We start from the raw sequence: 22,199 nt of genomic DNA, 5'->3' as shown, positions 1-22,199 counted from the left end.
GAAAGCTCTATTATTTTATTCTGACCTGCTTCCATCTTCTCTTCTTGCTCCTGCAGTCTTGTCTCGAGATGCTGCCTGGAGAGACACAGTCGACAGACAACAGAAAGCCCTGTAAAAGAGTGAGCTGTGAAGCTACCGTTACAAGTACTGCACTTCTTAAGCGCAATCTTAGCTGAAAGTGATTAATGATTGCCTGAAATGAAAGAGATAAAAACACAGAGTGAAGGGGATTAGGAAAGGAGGTGAGGTGAGTGAGAGGGGGTATAGGAAAGGAGGTAAAGTGAGAGAGGAGGAGTAGGAAGGGATGTGAGGTGAGTGAAAGGGGGAAAGAGAGGAGGTGAGTGAGGTGTGTGAGATCAAGGAGGGTTAGGAAAGAGGTGAGGTGAGGTGGGTGAACGGGTGGGTAAATATGATGTGAGGTGAGATGAGCGAGGGGGGGGCCTAGAAATATGTGGAGGTGAGGGAGGGGTAAAAAGGGCTAATCCTCTAGGGGATTTGTAGTGAGGAGGAACAGAAAGGATGTGAGGTGGGCGAGGGGGGGGGGGGGGTAGGTGAGGTGAGGGAAAGGGGGAAGGAAGGGTTAATCTTCTAGGGGATTTAAAGAGGTTGTAGTGAGGAGGAGCAGATTGAATCCTCAGGGGAATTCAAAAGGTGAGGTGTCGGCAAGCACAACGCAAAAAACACTCGAGAAACACACGAGCAACTCACGAAGAACACCCGACACACCCAAATCACACGTGAAAACACTCGGGATCACAACAACACACTCGAAACACACGATAAACAGTCAGAAACTCAAGCATAAGCACTATTCAACACCCCCAAGTCACTCGCAAAAACACCGGAAACACAACAACACACTCGAAATACTCTGAAACCCACGTAGAACACTCGGAAACAGCCAAATCACACGCAAACACACCGGAAACACAACACACTCGAAACACTCTGAAACCCACGTAGAACACTCGGAAACAGCCAAATCACACGCAAACACACCGGAAACACAACACACTCGAAACACTCTGAAACCCACGTAGAACACTCGGAAACAGCCAAATCACACGCAAAAACACCGGAAACACAACAACACACTTGAAGCACTCTGAAACCCACGTAGAACACTCGGAAACAGCCAAATCACACACAAAAACACCAGAAATACAAATCACAGAAGCAACCACAGGCAGACACACTCACAGAAACCACAAACGAACACACACGAAACACGCGTCGGGAAATCACAGGCAACGCACAAGGTTCACAAGCAAGAACACACAAACACACGTGAAAGCAAACGCAAACCCAAAGAGCACAACGAAAACACAGGGTTGACAAGGCGGGTAACGCGGGTAAGCGAGGCTGTGGTGGCCGCAGCGGGGTGAGGTCACGTCCGTCTCTCAGGAGAGAGAGAGAGAGAGAGAGAGAGAGAGAGAGAGAGAGAGAGGGGCAGACAGACAGGCAGACAGACAGACAGACTGACAGGCAGAATAACAGACAAACAGCCAGCCAGACAGACAGACAGACAAACAGACAGACAGACAGACACACACACACACACACACACACACACACACACATTCACACAAAGTTTACATTTGTCTTCATGGGGATGACTCCTGGGCTTGCAAAGGATACCAAAAGGTTTAGTTTAGCAACGTGCCCTGTGTGATCTTGGGGCGGTCCCGCGGCGTCCATTCCATCACCATGTGCATGCAAAGTTTGTGTAAATTCCGGGGATACGGGGAGCGGGGAGGGGTATGAGGGAAGATGGGGAAAAGACCAGAAGGATAAGCAAGGGAGAGGTGGGAGAGTGAGTAAGAAAGAGTTGATAAAGGAGGTGTAGGAGGAGCAGGGAAGAGCAAGAGGGAAGGTGGGGAGAGGACCAGAGGGAGGAGAGAAGGAGAGGAGGGAGATGACCAGGAGGAGGAGCGAATGATAAATGAGTGGAGAGAACTAGCAGGAAGAGCAAAGGAGAGGTGGGACAGTGAGCTAGAGGTAGGTAAGAAAGTAGGTGTAGGAGGGACAGGGAAGGGCATGCGGGAAGGTGGGGAGAGGACCAAAGGGAGGAGTGAGGGAGTGGACTCATTAACCAGGTAGCAGCGACGGGCCAAATTTGTAGCTTAAAGGAGCTCATTCGAGGAAGTTTCGTTACCCATCTTGATCGCTTATTGTTAGTGTTTGTTATTATCTTCTTCTGTGTCTGATTTTGGAGGGGTTTATTAGTGTGTGTGTGTGTGTGTGTGTGTGTGTGTGTGTGTGTGTGTGTGTGTGTGTGTGTGTGTGTGTGAGAGAGAGAGAGCTATGACACATCAATAATGACGAATTCAAATAAAGGTAATGATCGTGGTGACCAATATGGATTGATAATAAATGAAATGCAGATGACAAGGATAAAGAAATAAAAAAAAAAAAAATGTATGTGGCCACGTGACTACTAATGAGGAGTTGCATCCATAAACAATCGAATGTAATTATGAATGCTGGCCTCACATCTAACCCACAATAAGAAAGGAGGAGGAAGAGGAGGAGGAGGAGGAGGAGGAGGAGGAGGAGGAGGAGGAGGAGGAGGAGGAGGAGGAGGAGGAGGAGGAGGAGGAGGAGGAGGAATAGGAGTAGGAGGAGGAGGAATAGGAGGAGGAGGAATAGGAGGAGGAGGAATAGGAGGAGGAGGGGGAGGAGGAGGAGGAGGAGGAGGAATAGGAGTAGGAGGAGGAGGAATTGGAGGAGGAGGAGAAGGAGGAGGAGGAGGAAACATGGAAACATGTAAACATGGACTGGCAGGCAGCAGAAAGCCTGTTGGCTCATTACTAGGCTGCCTGCGTTCAGTGATTCAATCAATCCGTTTGCCATAGGAATGGCTTGCAGGGAAGGATTAAAGCACTTGTGTATCTACTCTTGGGAACGTTCAGTTCACTCCCGATGCAGCAAAGTGGCGATCAATACGTTTCTTGAAGGAGTTGATGGTCTCTGCGCTAACCACTTCTGCAGGAAGGCTGTTCCAGTGGCGAACAACTATTCGAGAAATAACTCCTGCCGATGTTGGTATTGCATCGCGTCGCTTGAATTGTTTTCCGTTGTTTCTTGTTCTCAGGTTGGTTTGTAGCGTGAAGAGTTTGGAGTGATCAACGTTGCTGAGCTTGTGCAGGTACTTAAAGACTTGTATCATGTCTCCCCGCAGGCGTCTCTTTTCCAACGTGAAGAGGTTGAGTCACTCGAGTCGCTTTTCATAGGGCTTCGTCCTCAGTGATGGTATCATCTTCGTGGCGCGGCGCTGTACTCTCTCAAGTAATTCAATGTCTTTCCTGTAATTAGGAGACCAGAATTGCACGACGTATTCCAGGTGGGGCCTTACCAGCGAATTGTACAGGGATAAAATAACTCCCTGCGTCTTGTATTCGAAGTTCTTCGATATGAACCCAAGCATCGTATTGGCTTTCTTACAGGCGGACTTGCAGTGTTTTATTTGTTTCAAGTCACTGCTGATGGTGACCCCGAGGTCTCTTTCCTCTTGCACAACATGTAGTGGTTCGCCACCCATGTGGGATGTGTGGTTGCTGTTTCTGGATCCGATATGCATTACTTTACATTTGGCAGTGTTGAAGGACATCTGCCATTTTTCTGACCACCGAGTGATCTGGTCCAGGTCTCTCTGGATAATTTCGCAGTCTGCCGTTGTGAGGGCCTTCCACCCACCTTTGTGTCGTCGGCAAATTTTGAAAGATTGGATTTCAATCCTAGTTCTAGGTCGTTGATATATATGATGAAAAGTATGGGTCCCAGCACTGACCCCTGTGGCACTCCACTTGTGACCGGGAGCCACTCGGAGGCCTGTCCGTTGAGTACAACTCGTTGTTTTCTTCCAGTGAGCCAGTCCTTGATCCACGCTGTCAGATTGCCGCCTAATCCCGCCGACTTGAGTTTCTTGAGGAGTCTTTCGTGTGGCACTTTGTCAAAGGCTTTCTGAAAGTCTAGATATATAACATCGCTGGGGATATGATTATCCCAGTTTTCATAGATACCTTGGAAGAAGTCCAATAAATTGGTACATGAGCGCTTGTTCCTGAAACCGTGCTGAGCATCGGAAATGATGTTGTTGTCTTCAAGGAACTAGAATGGTGGTGATAAGCTAAAAAAATAGAAAACTAAAAAAAAACAAGAGGAAGAGTAAAGGGAAGAGAAACAATAATACTACGATTGGTAAATGAATACGAAATCCAAAAGCGATAATAATTGAAAGGCACACAGACAAAGAGATAAAGGAATGTAGAAAGCAAGTGGTGAAGAGTGAAGAAAGTGGAAGGGACGAGGAAGAGGGGAAGAGGAGAGGAAGAAGCAAAGAATATAAAAGGAAACGAAAAAAACACGGCAGAATTAAAATCAGGAATGAAAAGGAAGGAGAAAGGTCGAAGAGGATTTGGGAGAGAGAGAGAGAGAGAGAGAGAGAGAGAGAGAGAGAGAGAGAGAGAGAGAGAGAATAGTGTGAGTCAGATATGAGTCAACTTCCTCAACCAAGGTGTATAATGGATGGTCTAGGTGGCGGAGAAGGTGCCATGCCTCACGACTATCTATTTTCATCTTATACTCAACTCTCTCTCTCTCTCTCTCTCTCTCTCTCTCTCTCTCTCTCTCCTGTAGCACACCTTCATCTATCTTAAAAGTCATGTGTTCCTGTCTTTCTCGACATCCCTCTCTTCCTCCTTCCTTCCCTCCAGCTTCCTCTCTCCGTCCCTCCCACTGTTGCTCCTTCCCTCCGGAACTCTCCAAGGGTATGCAGCCATCGCTTAGCCGTCACTCTATCCGCCATTTCAGATTCTTTCCCTAAAGTTTCCTCCTTCTCTCCCCTTTCGGTTGGTACAATTAAAGGAAAACGAGAAGAAAGGGAAAAGAAAGAGGATCAGAACGACGTGGAAGACGGAAAGAGAAAGAGAAGCTGGTAGTGAGAGAGGAGGAGTGACGGGAGGAGGAGAGGAGAAGAGAGGAGGGGAGAGGAGAGGACAGGAGAGGAGAGGGCAGAAGAGGAGAGTGGAGGAGAGGAGGACGAGGAGGAGGGGAAGGCGTAAATTCCGGTGCTGTCTGACGCGGCCAACCATAACTCAACAGACCCCTCGGCTCTACCAGGATAGGATATGCACCACCACCGCCCCCATAACCATCACCACAACCACCACGACCACAACTACAACAAGAGCAACAATAACAACTAAAATCCTTCCCCGTGAAATTGCTTAAAATAAATACAAGAATCTAAAGTTTACAATGAACATTTCGAAATTTCACCAAAGGATAAAAACAATATCGAACGGCAGGCAAAAAAATCATTCCCGCCGCCGCCACTAACACGAGTTGATGTGACAGTTGTCCCTTTACGAGGAGATTGGGTGCCCGCGCGCATGTATGTGTATGTGATTTTTATGTGTGTATGTGTGTGTGTGTGTGTGTGTGTGTGTGTGTCCGTATGTGTGCATTTTGTGTGTGTTTGTGTGGGGTGTGTGCGTTTGTGTATGTGTGTTTGCGCGTGTGTGTTTGTGTATGTTTGTGTTTGAAGGTGTATGTTTTTATGAGTGTGTGTGTGTGTGTGTGTGTGTGTGTGTGTGTGTGTGGCGTGCGTAAGTGCGTGGCCAAATAGAAATCAGAAGGAGGAATCAAAGATAATGTGTTACAAAGGAGGGTCGTGGCGGTGGTTGTACAAGCGGATTTTGCTGTCATAATAATTTTTCTGTCCTCTTCCCTGAATTTATATTTTTTTCCTTTTGTCTTTCATCATCGTTTACTCCCTTCTTATTTTTTCTCTAGTTTTTTTTTATTATTTTATGTATCAATTCTGTTTTCGTTTTGTTCCTTTTCTCCTTTCTCTTTTTTTACATAATTTCTTTCAAGTTATCTTTCCTTTTCCTTATTATTTTATTTTTATTTTGTATTCCTCCTTTCGGTTTTCTTTGTGCTCTCCATATTTTTTTTTCTCTAACCCTTCAAGTATCTCTTCAGCGTATTTAATTTTTTTCCCTTTATTTCTTCAGTTTTTTTTTTTTTTCATTTCTAATCGATCTCCTTCAGCGTATCAGTGTTTCCTTTTCTTCCTTCACTTAGCATCGCGTTGTTTTCCCTCCGGGGTCTCTTTTCACCTCCCAACTTTCCTCCTTTCGCCCGCACCTCACACTCACTACCACCGCAACAACCTTCACCAGCACACCATCACCACCACCAACAAACACAACCACCATTACTTAATCTTCTGACCTCAGTGGTAATAGCAAAGTTTGGAGGAGGAAAACATTTTCTTTCTCCTTCTCCTTATCCTCTTCTTCTTCGTCTTCCTCCTCCTTTTCCTTCCTTTCCTTTCCCTCCTCAGCTTATGTTTTTTTTTCCTTTTTGCATGTTTTGAGCAGTCAGGCATACTATGCCTTTCATTTTCTTACGAAATTTGTGTGTAATTTTTTACGTAATATGTGTGTGTGTGTGTGTGTGTGTGTGTGTGTGTGTGTGTGTGTGTGTGTGTGTGTATTTTCTTAAACATAACATTTATGATAAATACACTTTGAGATACAATTAGGGGTTAACACTTAACTAACTTCCCCTCCATTAGGATCTTCGAGTATCTGTCTCCTATTCCTCCTCCTCTTCCTGCTCCTGTTCCTTCTTCATCAATGATGACGACGATGAACCGATAAAATAACATAGCAGGCAGCCTCGATACAAGCCAACAGGCTTCTGCTTCCTGCTCTTTCATGTTTTCATGTTTCCATTTCTCCCAATTCTTCATTTACTTCACTTTTGCCTGTTACTCCATATTCACTTTCCCCAACAATTCCTCCCCTCTTTTCGTTCCCCTTTCTATTTTGCTTTCTGTCTACTTGCCAAGTAACTTTCCTCTTCCTCCTCCTCCTCCTCCGTAAAATAAGCAAAGCTTCTGGTCCAGACAAAATTACCCATAGAATTTTAAAAGAAATCAAACATCAAATTTGTAAACCGCTCTCTAACTTATTTAATACATCTTTAACAGCTGGAAAAGTTCCGTCGGATTGGAAACTAGCAAATTTCACACCAATTTTCAAAAAGGGGGACAAGTCTCATCCAGAAAACTATCGACCAATTAGCCTGACATCGATTGTTTGTAAGTTAATGGAGACTATCATTCGCGACAATATGGTGAAATTCTTCGATGAAAATAATTTAATAAATAATTCGCAACACAGTCTCCTTAGAAAATGTTCGTGTTTAACTAAATTACTTATCTTTTTTCATTATATTTTTGACGTGTTCGATGAAAGCAGATAAGTATATATCATATATCTGGATTTTCAAAAGGCATTTGATAAGGTCCCCCACAAACGGTTGTTCAGTAAACTATTGGCGCACGGTATCTCTAGTAATATTCACAATTCGCTTGTGGACTGGCTCTCTGAGCGGAAACAGAGAGTAGTTCTAAACGGTGTTTCATTTAACTGGCTCGATGTCAGAAGCGGCGTACCTCAAGGATCAGTGTTTTGTCCCATGCTATTCTTAATTTATGTTAATGAAATCGATGATGGGCTCAATTGCAGAATATGAAAATTTGCTGATCATACAAAAATCGCTAGTAAGGTAACTAGGACACTCGACGAAGAAGCATTACAATCAGATCTATATCGTCTTGCAAGTTGGGCCAATCAATGGGAAATGAAATTTAACGTTGACAAATGTAAAGTGTTACACATTGGAAACAATAACAATCGCGTTCAGTACGTAATGAATGGCCAACAACTTTCTGCAGTAAGTAAAGAAAAGGATCTTGCAATCACTATACCAAGCGATTTAAAGCCCAACCAGCATTGTTCAGAGGTAGTTAAAACCGCAAACAAATTGGTTGGCTGGTTCGACCCCACCTAGAGTACTGTGTACAGTCTTGGTCTCCCTATTACAGAAAAGACGTAGAAAAGTTAGAACGGGTTCAACGGAGAATAACAAAAATGATTCCTAGATTGAGAAATTTATCTGATGAACAAAGGTTTAAATAAGTAAATTTATTCAGCCTATCTACGCGAAGAATGCGAGGCGGTCTAATAAAAGAGTTTAAATGTTTAAAGGATTCAGTGATATTGATGCGGGAGATTACTTTACAATTGATAGATCAAACATAACAAGAAGAACTAACAATTTGAAGATAAGTGGTAAAAGATTATCGTTGCACGAAGCCAAACGACACTTCTTCAATCGAGTCGTTAATGTTTGGAATTATCTACCTGTTTGGAATCTATCCTGCAGATATCGTTGATAATACAACAGTTACGACCTTCAAGAATAGATTAGACAAGTATTTTGAATCCAACCAGCAAGATATTACTCATTGTCGTAATAACGTTAAGTTCTTTTCGAATACTGATGTCCTCGTCCGTTTATATCGCCCAGTTAGTGGTAGCATTTATGGTATTTCTTTCCGCTTTCCTAAATAATTTCCATGCCGTTTTTCCATGCTGCATGTTTCTTTTTCCGTACCTGCCAGCTTTGGCTGGAAGGAAGGGGGGGGGGGGGAGCCTTTGCTTTTGGTGTCCTTCACCTTCCATCTTTGATTAGAGTGTTAGTGTAGCTATCACAAACAGCCTCGTAATGACCATCAGGTCTGTTGGTGTTTCTTCTTCATTTGTGTTCTTTTGTGTTCCTCCTCCTCCTCCTCCTCAGTTTACAGTTGATATATGGCGCACACTCGGCGAATAAATTAAACATCATCTATGTAAATGCCCGTAGCTTTATTCAGAAGCGTAGCCACTTGAAAATTCATGCAATTACTGAAAAACCCGACGTCATTTTCATCAAAGAAACATGGCTAAATACGCGTGACAAGCATCAGTTAAGTGAAGAAGTATCAATGGTTACAACGCGTTTGCTAAGTGTCGTCTACACAAAAAGGTGGAGGTATAATAATATATGCTAAAGTAATTTAGAAGTCATTCAGCTTAACACAACCGAAACAGAGGCTATGATTCATTGTATGTACAAGCGACGATCAATAAAGAAAATTATGTTCTGGGCGTAATTTACCGACCTCCTAAATCAAATGCATACAATGATGGAAATCTCTACGCAGAGATACATAAAATTATCCGAAACACAAAAGCAATAATATGCGGCGACTTCTGATAACCCTCTGTTAACTGGCCTGCACTATTTGCCGACAGGAAGAACTGGATTATTAAATTTTGCGCAAGATACATTTCTTTATCAAACAGTTACCTCCCCGACGCGAGGAAATAACATTCTGGATTTAGTCTTCACGACCGACAGCCACCTCATAAACAGCCTGTGAGATCGGCGAGCCATTTGCAAGCAGTGACCACAACATAATCAGATGCATTTCAAATACTGAAACAAAAGCACGAGCAACCTACTCTTAATACCTAATTATAGTAAAGCAAATTTTATGGACCTAAAACGAGAACTGGCTTCAGTAGATTGAGTCATTGGAGTCATTGCTCCAACGTCAGCGTTCAAGAAATGTATAATCGTTTTACTGCACAAATCACTGCGAGAGTAAATAAATTCATTCCACTCAAGCCACGAAGGACTGATAATCAAAAACCGCTGTGGATGAATAATTACCTACAAAAAATCATCGTCGAAAAAAGAAAACAGTATAAGCAATATAAGCTGTCATATAATTCACAGGATCATAATAATTACATCAATGTCAAGAGAGAGTGCGAAAGGAAAATCAGAAAACAGAAACGCGAATATGAGATGAAAATATCACTCGATGCTAAGAAAAATCCCAGGTTATTTTTCAGTTACATAAGAAACAAAAAAACTGTTAAAAATAATATCGGCCCACTACTATTAAGTGGCAATACGATTAGTGATGATAAAGGCATGGCGTCGGTCCTAAATTCAACCTTTAGTAGCGTATTTACAAAAGAATATGAAATCGATTCCAGCCCCGAAGAAAAATTTCTTTTTCAAGGCCCTGAAGAACATAAGCTTGCATTGACCGAAATTGATATCAGCGAAGTGCGTGCGTACCTGCAGAAAATAGATCCATATAAATCTCCGGGCCCCGACAATGTAGCCCCTCGCGTGTTGAGAGAATGTAGTCAACAGCTAGAATTACCCATAACATTAATATTCAACAAGTCATTAGCACAGGCCAGTGTGCCTCTCGAGTGGAAAAAGGCCAATATTACCCCGATCTTTAAAAAAGGAGATAAAAAACAAGCCAGTAATTATCGTCCCATCAGCCTTACGTCTGTCCTAATTAAACTATTCGAAAAAATAATCAGGGATAAAATGATCACTTTCCTTGAAACAAATGATTTGATAACTGATAGTCAGCATGGATTTCGTAGTAATCGGTCTTGCCTTACCAACCTATTAACCTTTTTCAACGATGTTTATACATGTTGGGACGCCCGAAGCCCATATGACGTAATTTACTTAGATTTTCAGAAAGCGTTTGATAAAGTTCCTCACGTTAGGCTTGTATCAAAACTGCGTTCCCACGGTATTAACGACCATCTATGTGCGTGGATTCATGACTGGCTCACCAACAGAGAACAACGTGTAGTTCTTAATGGTGAAGCATCGGATTGGCAATCCCTCACCAGTGGCGTGCCCCAAGGTTCGGTCCTGGGGCCAACACTATTCATAATTTACGTGAACGACATAGAAACTGATATCCTATCAAAAGTAGCCAAATTCGCCGACGACACCAAATTAGGAGGTACGGTAATGAACAGTCAAAGTTGCGAGAATATTCAATCAGACTTAATAAGACTTGCTGACTGGAGCGAAAAATGGTAAATGAGTTTTAACGTAGATAAATGTAAAGTAATGCACATAGGTGAAAAAAATCCTCACTTTAAATATCAGATTCAAGGACATGAGCTCAGCGAAGTAAAACAAGAAAAAGATCTTGGTGTCATGATCAGTAACACTCTTAAAATGAGTGATCAATGTTCTGCAGCGAGTAAAAAAGCCAATATGATGTTGGGATTAATCTCAAGAAACTTTGATTATAAATCACCCGAACTTATGAAAAGATTATATTTAGCATTTGTAAGACCACACCTAGAATACGCCGTTCAGTTCTGCTCACCGAACTTTATCAAAGATCAAGTTTTGCTAGAAAAGATACAGCGACGAGCAACCAAACAACTTCCAGCGCACCGAAACTTTCCATATGACGAGCATTTAAAGTGTTTATATATGTTTTCCCTAAAAAAGCGAAGGATAAGACGGGACTTAATTGAAGTGTTCAAAATCCTTAATGGATTCGACAACATTAACCCAGATAGTCTATCTCAAAGAGACACCAACACAATAACACGCAGCAACGGTATGAAGTTAAAGGGAAACCGATGTAACACATTGGTGCGCAGAAGTTTTTTTCAATAATAGGGTCGTCGATCACTGGAATAGACTCCCACCGCCAGTAGTTAGCACACAGAGTATCAGTAGCTTCGTCTTCATTGATAAGTACTTAGACCCTTCTTCGCATGTTTTCAGACAGATTGCAGGTCCTAACTCCATAATTGCAGGACCTAAATCCATATTATTCTCCCCACAACCCTGCCGGCACGTTGCCGGAGGAGAGGTGGTGGGAGGAGCCTTCATCTATTCTGTCCTGTTCTATCACACGTAGATTACTAGTAGTAGCGGTAGCAAACAGACACCTTCGCCATAGACCGATAGGTCTTCTGGTGTCTGTTCTTCCTATAGAGTTTCCTCCTTCCTCCTCCTCCTCCTCCTTCTTCTCCTCGTCTTCCCTCAGTGCTCTCTTCAGTCCTGCTCTCACTATCCTATTTCCTCGTACGCAGAGCTTTATTAATAAAAAACACTCACTGCCCCCTCCCTCCCTCTCCTCGTCTTGCTTTGTTTTATTTCAGCTCCAAAGGCAACAGGCAAACGGGCGGCCTACCAGCGCCTCCTTTCTTCCACTAACATTATTCCCTATTCCTCTTGTGCTGGAGTACGTTTATTTTTTTTTTTCTTGCTTGGTGGCATTCGCTTCAGGTGTTCTTGGGTGTTCCCAGGTAGAGAGGGTTATCCACTAATACATTTGCCCTTTTTTCCTGCTTGTGTCATGTTTACGTAAGTTATATGTTGTTACCCTTTGGTTCTTCTATTCTTCATCTATGTAAAACCTTCTTACCTTACTTTCCCGTACCAGCTTTCTCACCCCCAGTGATTCCCCCAGTTACACACACACACACACACACACACAGCATGTGTCCAACTTTGATTAAACCTAGTTGTGGGGTGAGTCACGGAGTTCCTAGGGTGGTGGTGGTGGTGCTGGAGGGGATGCTGCAAGAGTCTTGGCTCAGTGTGATGCTGGACGACTGTCTCCCCGTCATGTTAGCTTTCTTCATGACTACGTGTCCACACATGCATTCATAAAGTGTGGTGCAAGTAATGGAAACTGACGGCTTAAGGAGAGGAATATTTGGCACATATTATCTTACGATTATTTTGTTGAGGTGAGTGTCCACATATTAATGCTCGCACCCCTTTCCCCCCCTACACACACACACACACACACACACACACACACACACACACACACACACACACACACACAGCATCCCGCGGTTCATATGATATATTGCCTCTGAGTGACCTTTGTATTGAAAAGACAGACATGCTGAGCTACATGTGACTGCAGAAATGTATAACTAAATGAATATATTTAAAAGAACAATTAAATAAATATACGCCACATCACTGCCACGCATGAATCACTTTAGTAACGTAACTGTTATTAGGAAACTCCGGCAGACGCGGCAGTGAATACATGAAACATAATGAAGCAAAAGTTGAGGCCCAGTGGCCATGAGTGTGGCGGGAGGGGGTGGGTAGGAGCGGGTTTAGTGCCGGTCACACACACACACACACACACACACACACACACACACACACACACAGACAGACAACACACACACACACACACACACACTATGGCCCAGGCGTTCATGACAATGCAGTAAAGGAAGACACTGAAGACTCGCTCAACTTTCGTCTTGTTTTGTTTGCTGGCTCCACTGATGGTTTTGCTTCCATTGTATTATTATTTTTTTTATCGTTGGTTTAGAGGTCAAATAATGTTTCCACTTTAGTCCCTAACGCTGTTATTGGTGTCAGCGTTTCTTTTGTTCAAAATACAATTCTTTTTCTAGTGTGTTTCCTGTTGCCTGGTTATTGCTGCTGGCTTGGTTTTATTGTCCCTACTACCCTTCCGGGCACGTATTTCTTTCATGACCGTTGCACGCGTTGTAGCTGACAGGTGGCGCTAGTGCTACTGTTGGCGCTGGTGCTGGTCCTGCTTCTGTTTCTCTTTTTCTCACGTCCGCCGTAACCTTTCTAAAAATAATCACACCTATTCTCCTTGAAGTGGAACGGCATCTAAAATTTTCCTCACCCGCTTAAATAAGAGCCGGGTGGGGCGGAGAAAATGACGGGGTGAAGCGAAGGAGACTACTGTGAACGGGTGCGGTAGGACTGGACGTGGATATGGCTGGGAAAACGAAACCAAAAGTGACGGAAGAGAAATCTGTGATAGATACTTAAAGGTTGAACGGGCTAACGGGACAAAAGTATATGATCAAAGAGGCAAGTGAACGTCATGGAAGGGGAGACGAAAAAGGATATGTAAAAGGCTGGGTGGACGGCTGGGTAGCTGGGGCAAGACGTGGCTGATGGAATAACAAAATGTGCGACACAGAGAGAAGTGTGTTAAGAGGAAAGACAGAAGACAAAACGAAAAAGAACCGGGCAAAGTGAGATAACGAATAATGAATGAATGGGAAGAGATAGATGGTGTGATTAAGAAAGGAAAAACGAAGAACAGGTAGAACCGGAGAAAGAGCCCAACACCGCTTTGTATGTCAATTCTCAACGCTCAGGTCCAGACACGAGACTTGAGAGGAAAGAAAACAGAAAAAGGCGACGACGAGAATCTGGTGACTACATGATAGGAGAAGGCAAGTAAGGAGGGAGGGAGCCACGGATGGAGGCAGGCTAGGATCGAGGCAGGCGAGGACGGAGGCCTGCGAAGTGGGAGGCAGGCAAGGAAGGCGGACGTTGGGTGAAAATTATATTGGCTCACGGCGTCTTCTCGAGGCGGGAATCTGCTGCAGCAACACGGCGGAGAGAAGCTTAAAAATACTAAGATATTCAGCCTGGTGTTGGGTCGACGATAGGAGTGCTGGAGGAGGAGGAGGAGGAGGAGGAGAAGGAGGAAAAGGAGAAGGAGGAGGAGGAGGAGGAGGAGGAGAAGGAAGAGGAGGAGGAGAAGGAAGAGGAGGAGGAGGAAAAGAAGGAGGAAAAGGAGGAGGAGGAGGAGGAAGAGGAGGAGGAGGAGGAGGAGGAAAGTTGGAAAGTTTCGTTTAGTCGGCGCAACATCTGTGGTCATAATTATGCCGGAGAGAGACAGAAGGGGAAGGAATTATAGGAGAAGGGTACAGATCCCAGGAGACGGGACACAGGACCCGATTAATACCTGGTACCCATTCACTGCTGGGTGAAAAGGGGAGGAGGAGGAGGAGGTATAATGGATAACAGATGATACGCGACACAGTTGCTACGTAATATAATGACGGAGGAGAGAGAGAGAGAGAGAGAGAGAGAGAGAGAGAGAGAGAGAGAGAGAGAGAGAGAGAGAGAGAGAGAGAGAGAGAGAGAGAGAGAGAGAGAGAGAGAGAGAGAGAGAGAGAGAGAGAGAGAGAGAGAGAGAGAGAGAGAGAGAGAGAGAGAGAGAGAGAGAGAGAGAGAGAGAATGTTACATGCAGGATTTAGATAGACATAAAACATCCTTGAAATCGCTTATCAGAAATGGAGTACAAAGAATCAATTAGGTGGAAATGAACGCAAAGAACCGCAAATAAAGAAAAAAAGTGAAGTCACGCACACATGAATGAACAGCAGCACATCTTTAACACTCCCCTCACGGCTTTACTCACACACACACACACACACACACACACACACACACACACACACACACACACACACACACACACATAGCGGAACAGGAAACGATTAGCGGTAAATTAAAAAAAAAATGTGAACCGGGGGACTCGTTGGAATTACACACACACACACACACACACACACACACACACACACACACACACACACACACACACACACACACACACACACACACACTTTTTTTCTTCTTTTCAATCTACGTCGCTCCTGGATACGATTAGTGCAAAAAGTGGCGGGGATTGGCGATAGTGTGAGGTAAAATTAATTCATTAATCTCGACGGTAATTGAAACCAGGTGTGCACAGGGGTAGGTGGACAGATAGGTGGACAAAGGGGCAGCGGGCGGATCAGGCGGTTTGTGATCTAAACACACACAAAACATTACCTTCAACAAACTTACACTTTTCCATCCCTTCTTCCCTCATTCCTTCTCTCTTTCCTTCGTTCCTTCACTCCCACTCTCCCTTCCTCTCTACTCCCCTTCTCCAATCCATTCCTCCCTCCCTCTTTCCTTTGCCTCACTCACACAGCGCCTCCCTCTCTCGCCTCTCCCAACTTCATTCCATGCGGTAGCTCCCTTGCGTCTCTAAAGTCTAGCAAGACCACCTTCACTCACACGCACGCATACTCTCACCCCTTCGCTTTTTTTTATTTTTCTCGTAATCTGTTTTACTAGTCTTATCATATAGCAACTATTATTTGCATTCCCTTATTGTTCAGGTATGATTTATCTTTATGCTACTCGTCCGTGCCTGGTGATCCCTCATCTGACCAGTAAACGCAACCATGAAAAGATGTGCTCACCTGGTCCAATAATGCGAAGAAAATACAGGAGGTCTCAGCGTCAGGGAGCGGGAAGGGGGAAGAGGCGTGCCGTCTGCTGTCCCTTCGTGCCTCCCTTCCTTCTGTTATGCGACGGGTACTCGTCGCGGCCCAAAACACTCTAAGTTTACGGTTCAGTGTGACGAAGGGATCCTCATGCCCACAGCGAAGGGGGAAGGGAATGTTTATGTTTAGCTCAAGGCTTTCGTCTACCGCCTTTCGCCTCCTCCTACTGATAGTCTTCTACCTCTTTAAATTCTCCGCGATGTTGGGTTCTCTTTCTATCTTCATATCGATATATCGATATATCAAGTTATATCCTCCTTCGGGTTTTAGCTCATTCTGAGGGTGCAGACAGGGACACGCTTACTTCCCTCCTCCACAGAACACTCATCCTTCCAAGTTGGAATATGGCTGGTGAGGTATACCCTCCGCCAAGGAGGTTTTATTTCCATGCGTGTTGGACTCAGTATCACGCCAGGGGTCCGCTTGGCTATTGGTGCATTCCCGGTCTTCACTCGATACCTTGCCTCCTCGTGGATAAAGGTAGGCGTCCTGCCTTTCTCTGGATTTGAGTGACGCCAGTCCTTCCTCATTCCGGTTGCTGGTTCCGCGTCCAACGACCGCCTTCCCAGAATCAGTTCCTTGTGTGTCAATTTTGCGGGGATTCCTCGTTCGCCTGCATATGATGAGCGACCTAGTCTCCTAAACCTTTAGGCTTCTGGGTAGCGTCTGCCATGACACCGTTGTCTTCCCTCCCGTTCCCATTCCACCCTTACGAGTACCTAGGTTGGATACCGGCAGTTGCCCGGTATCCGTGTGTTCTCCCACTAAAGATAAGAGGGATTTACCGCCACATGCGTCCCGAGCCTTATTTTTAGAACATTTCACTGAACACTCGGACTCCATCCCTGTCTTTACTGATGGCTCTAAATTGGTGTTGTGTTCCCCTCCTTCTGTCGGGGAAGTAGTCTTTCTTCTGTTGCTACTGTACTTACTGCAGAGCTGTCTGCAATAGTCCTCTCTTTACAGATTATTTTAGCCTTCCTGTGAACTCTTTTATGATTTTAATGATTCTCGTAGCGCTCTTTCTGTGCTGGCCTTTACTCCCTCTGTTAATCCCCTAGTTTTATCTGCTCTCGAGTGGCTGTATTTGCTCAGCAACAGGGGATATCGCGTTGGGTTTTGTTGGGTTCCAGACACGCTGGCGTACACGGGAACGAACGAGCTGATGGACTTGCAAGGGAGGCAGCTAGAGCTGCCCCTCCTAGTGCTGTCCCATGTACAGATATGTTTCCAGAGATTCGTAAGGCAATTCTTGCCAGGTGGCAGGAGAGGTGGAATGCCTGGGGTGCGACTTCCAAAATGGGAGAGATTACCAGGACTGTGTCTCGTCCTTGGTCATACGAAAGTGTCTGTGACCGTCGCTCGCAGACAGCCTTGACCTGTCTTCGGACGGGTCATATGCGTCTAACACATGGTTACCTCATGTCCTGGGAGTGCAGCCTTATTGTGATGACTGCTTGGTTCCTGACCGTGCGGCACTTGCTGGTCGAGTGTTCCAGTTTGGGGACCTGCGAGTGCGATACCTGTCGTAGTAAATGGCGAGAAGACGGATCATTCCGTCTCTCGCTGATGCAGGAGGGAGATGCCTTTCCCGGGACATGAGGTATTTCTCTTTATGGAGAAGGCTGGCCTTCTCCATGAGTTATGACCGTTTTCTGTGTGATTTGTTTCGTCTCGTTTTGTTTGCCTTTGCTTTAGTTTACTTTTTAGGTTCCTTTTTAGCCCTTTAGTTTACTTTTTTTTTTCTTTTTTAACTCATTGAATGCAGCGCCATATGACCCTGGCTGTTGCGGCGCCTAATTTAAATCAATCAGTCAATCCCATAAACTAGACACTGGCATAACTTAACACCGTGTTTTAAGGATACAGAGGATCCTGACGTGTTTATTACCAATGCCTCTGCAACCTCCTCCTCCTGACTGTCACGAGAGTTACCTCCACCGTCACCCGGTGTATGTGTGGTGCGCATTCAATGCACACGTCACTGGCCGTCGGAGGGGCGTTAGGTATCCTGATTTTAATAATTTTGCAGCACGATCCGGGACTATTTGAGGTCCTTCTACGACAGCCGTTACTGTCCGCCATAAGTCTGTAATGTTTTCGTGTGGTTTGACCGTAATAGGTGACACTTGGGCGGTGGCAGACCCTGGGTCCGTGGTGGATTGGTCATTTTCCTTCTGAGGGCGGCACTATTGATGACATAGGGACGGATTTACCATCCCTGTATGCATCGTCCTTGATACACGATCGCGTTGTTCTCAGGGTTTATGGTTATGTACAGGTCTTCATGGCGTTCAATCCTAAGATCCCATCTACGGTAAGGCAAATCTGCTTGTTACATAAAAAATCTCGAAAGGGACACACCTTTCATGTAGGATGACTGTTAGTGTTACTCGCCCTAGGATTCCCAACGCGGTGCCTGTCACGCCTATCACATTCAGGTCGTTCTCTTGTAGCGGCCAATTTCCCCCTCTCGCCTGTCGTTCAGTGACCTGTAAGCGGAGTCTGAGATTACGTTGACTGTCGCACCTGTGTCTACCGCTAAGGTGAGTGACGTTTTGCCCACTTTGCAAGGTAGGGCAATGCTGCTAGTCCGTTCCAAGGCGGCAATGACCGTTTCAAGTTGCACCCAATCATTATCGTCCTTATGGGATACTTGGATGCATGCCTTGTGGCTGTCACGTAGTCATGCCTTTTTATTTTGAGACGTGGAGGGGTTTGTTTTACTGTCCGCCTGGGATTTGTTCTTCTGTTCCTCCTTGGCCTTTTGTATTGTATACCAACTGTTTGTATCATGAAAGCAATTCCCGTGGACATGGCAAAAGGCAGTCTTCCGCTGATGATTTGGCCTAGGGGTCCTATGTGATGAGTGATGGCTGCCTCTGTATCCCCCAGATTTCCTATCAGATCCCTGTGTAGAGTGTGCTAAGTCCCTACGTTTCGAGAAGCATGCACTCTCGGAATGTCCCGACTGTTTGCAAAACCTACAGGTGAGAGATGCCTTACTTTGTGTCTGCAAAGCGGCGGCCGCTTCTAGTGGCTGATTGTGTGTTCTTGAACCTTGACTTCTAACTCTGAGACGAAGTCAACCAATTTCCCGCCTGGTTTGAAAGTCAAGGGAAGGGCAGGACGGCGGTTCTTCTCTGAAATATGAAATAAATAAAAACAACAACTCCAAGAAGGTCTTCACCTGTTGTTTATACATACTGTCCTGTGCCATCCATTGCGCGAACTCTAGACTTTTGACACAGTCAACTGCCAGCCTCAGTCGTGGCGTCCCAAATCGGTTTGGTTGAGGAATTATTTTGGAGGGAATCTACTGTGTGGGCCATCTGTCTAACGATGCTTGGTTTACTACCCCCCCCCCCCACACACACACAAAGATCTTAATGAAGTTCTTTTTAAAGACCCCATAGTTTACTCCAATGTCCCCCGATGCGAACGCCGAGGACTGCATCAAATTTAGTGTCCGAGAGCCTGGTAGTAATCGGGACCGAATGAACGCAATTTTGTCATGGTCTTCCGTTTTGGAGGAATTCAAGATGGCAGACTCACATAGATCTAGGAACTGTCTCGCCGTATAATCTGACTCTGCCGGAAAACTGTCTTATACTGGTGTGAGTTGAATGACCTGAATCGGTGGAGGTTGCGGGGCTGTTAGAGTTGCCCCGGCAGGAAGTGGAGGAGGTCCTACAGGGTGCTTGGTAGGCATGTTCGAAATTTGTTGAGTGGGTTGTAAGTATCCTGACGTACTATGATGAATGATCCTCGCGGTCTGGAATTGATGACTAATGACTGCCTGAACGTAATATTACATTATTAAATTCATCGGTGATTGTTTCAGTGATCCGTTTCTCTTCTCCTGAGGTTTGTGTCAACTGCTTAAAGGTGTCGCCGAACTTAGCGAGCGTCTTTTTGTTCATCACTTGACTTAACTCAGCGATAATATATTATCATAATTGTAAATATTTACGGAACGCGTTTGAATTAATATTTGCACAATATCCCTAAACACAAGAGGAGATGGGTAGCAAGTAGTCTGTTAGACGTAATAAGAATGTTAAAGTTAGTAACTATTAGATAGATTATAATTAAAAGCTGTGGGAAGAGGAGGTAAATAATAAGTGAGTTTGCCTTGAATTATGGATGACGAACAGTGTGAGACACAGAATTATCAGAATCGTGCGTTCTATTGAATGAAATCACAATTAGCTTAGTCAGCACTTCTGAAAAAATAGTATAAGGAACAATACCGGGAATTTCAGATGAGTTGGAGAACTGGCGACGAAGCAGGTTCGTCGGCCTTAATTTAAGGTACCAAGATCCTTGAGTCGTGTAGAACCCGCGGGATGTTGGCGGTTGTGCGTTGATTATTGAATGAAGGCTGCTTATTGATAGCGTCCTCTGGCCTGCGGGACGAGATGGCGGCCCCCCGGAACTCCTTGCCAGACGTAGGACGGCTGCGGTTTACCTCGTATTTTGAGTGTTATGGAGCAGCGTTAGTAGATTTGGCGGCCTGGGTCTGTAACCTCGTGTGTAGGCGCCTGGAGTGGTAATTGCTTGTAGTCACCGGGAGATGTCTGAGTTTGCCCTGTTGATTGTTTGCCGGAAGAGGTTGGGGCGATGCTCCTGGCAGTGGCAGTTTTGCCACTGTGGGCCACGGCGTGGCTGCTGTCGTGACCCCTCTGCTCCGGTGAGGTGCTGCTTGTGACCTTCCTTTGTAACGTAACGCCTGTCCCCTGTTCGGTGAATTCTTGTGGCTTGTAGCGCTGTAGAACAGATGAGGTAGCAACAGCTAGCAATGTTGGGCACCGCTGATCACCAATAATATGGCGGCCGGTCTTATTTGCGTGTAGCTCAGACAGGGTCTTGGTGGGGACGAACCAGGCGTGAAGGGAAACACCCGCAGCTGGTTTAGGTGAATATATTCTTATAACCTAAGTACAGGGGCGTTGGAGAGAGCCGAGACAGTAGGGAGGTATGAGCTGGGCTCTCAGGAAGGAGGAGTATTAAAGACTTGGAAAATAATGAAGTTACAACTGGTCACGTAAGTCAAAGGTGACATCTAAGTTGACGAAATGTTTGTTACACATACCAAGACGGTAAACATGACAGAACGATAAACACTGACAGATGACATTCCTACAAACGGTGGCGTGATCCCACCTGGCGTGTTTTTTTTTCGATTGGTACCTGCATTCCTAATTCATGGTGACATTTAATAATAATAATACATTGATATAACTACAATTTCGATAACACAGCCAATACTCGAACCACAGGCCGTCCCCCGTCACCCCCGTGTGTGTGTGTGTGTGTGTGTGTGTGTGTGTGTGTGTGTGTGTGTGTGTGTTCTTTTTGGGGGCAGTTCTAGGACTGCAATTTCCCTGATAAACCGAGTTATCATTATTATCATTATTACATATACTCTCTCTCTCTCTCTCTCTCTCTCTCTCTCTCTCTCTCTCTCTCTCACCCACCCACACCCACACCAACACACACACACACACACACACACACACACGGCCCAGTAAGTCGGTCCACAACGCTTTATTTCCCCAGTGAATGCTCCTCAAACGTCCTGGCCGGGCCACTAATGTTGAACAATACAAACTTTGCCACACTCCTCACCCCCATGCACTAGGCTCCGGCCAATGAACCCGAAAACCACTCTCCTGTCTTCACACTCTGGCTCACCGTATTTTTACTCCTCGTCCCCTCCCCCACCTCCCCACGTGCCACCATAGATTGCACGTGTAGCCTTGCTGGATTTCACCAGATTGCTTAAAAACTAATATATCATGCCTAACAAGGTGGCAAGTAATGGTATACATGCTTTTCCTACTTATACACTAATTAGTCTTCCCATTATAATTTCCCTTGATTGCTTTCAGTTACGACAACCGCCCTGGGCGGCTTGCAGGCCCCGAGCAGCGCCACACTCTCAAGAATCGCCTGCTGGAGGGTCGGGCCACCTTCCTCCCCGGCCAGATGCCCGCGCTGCACATCCGAACGGTTCTGGCCGCGGACCAGGCAAACTACACGTGCCGCGTCGAATTCCGCATAGGTGAGCTGTGAGCCAATAGTAGTAGTAGTAGTAGTAGTGGTGGTGGTGGTAGTAGTAGTAGTAGTAGTAGTAGTAGTAGTACATAGTAGTAGTAGTAGGAGTAGTAGTAGTAGTAGTAGTAGTAGTAGTAGTGCTGTGATTAGCTCCTTTGTTTTGTGTCATAAGTTATATTCTACAGCCGATACAGCCTTGGATTGCATACCTTCGTACGCGTGAACGTGCAGTGAACTTAACGAAATATAGTGCAATTTGGTTCCAGTGACGATGCAGGTGTTAATTACGAATT

At 45.1% G+C, this 22,199-nt stretch overlaps 1 protein-coding gene across 1 annotated transcript in view; it reads left to right on the top strand.

Moving 5' to 3' along the window:
- LOC126989158 (uncharacterized) overlaps positions 1-21,913 on the top strand; it is a gene marked incomplete at its 3' end in the record, with an annotated part of 30,806 nt that extends 8,893 nt beyond the window's left edge. The window contains exon 2 of the mRNA XM_050847717.1: positions 21,741-21,913. Coding sequence (XP_050703674.1) covers positions 21,741-21,913 — 173 coding nt within the window. The remainder of the gene's footprint in view (positions 1-21,740) is intronic.
- Positions 21,914-22,199: the final 286 nt, after the last annotated feature.

This window comes from Eriocheir sinensis, unplaced genomic scaffold (genome assembly GCF_024679095.1).
Source record: "Eriocheir sinensis breed Jianghai 21 unplaced genomic scaffold, ASM2467909v1 Scaffold1080, whole genome shotgun sequence".
NCBI classification, from domain to species: domain Eukaryota; kingdom Metazoa; phylum Arthropoda; class Malacostraca; order Decapoda; family Varunidae; genus Eriocheir; species Eriocheir sinensis.
Note: the sequence above shows the minus strand (reverse complement) of the source record. Positions and strands in the feature narration are given on the sequence as shown.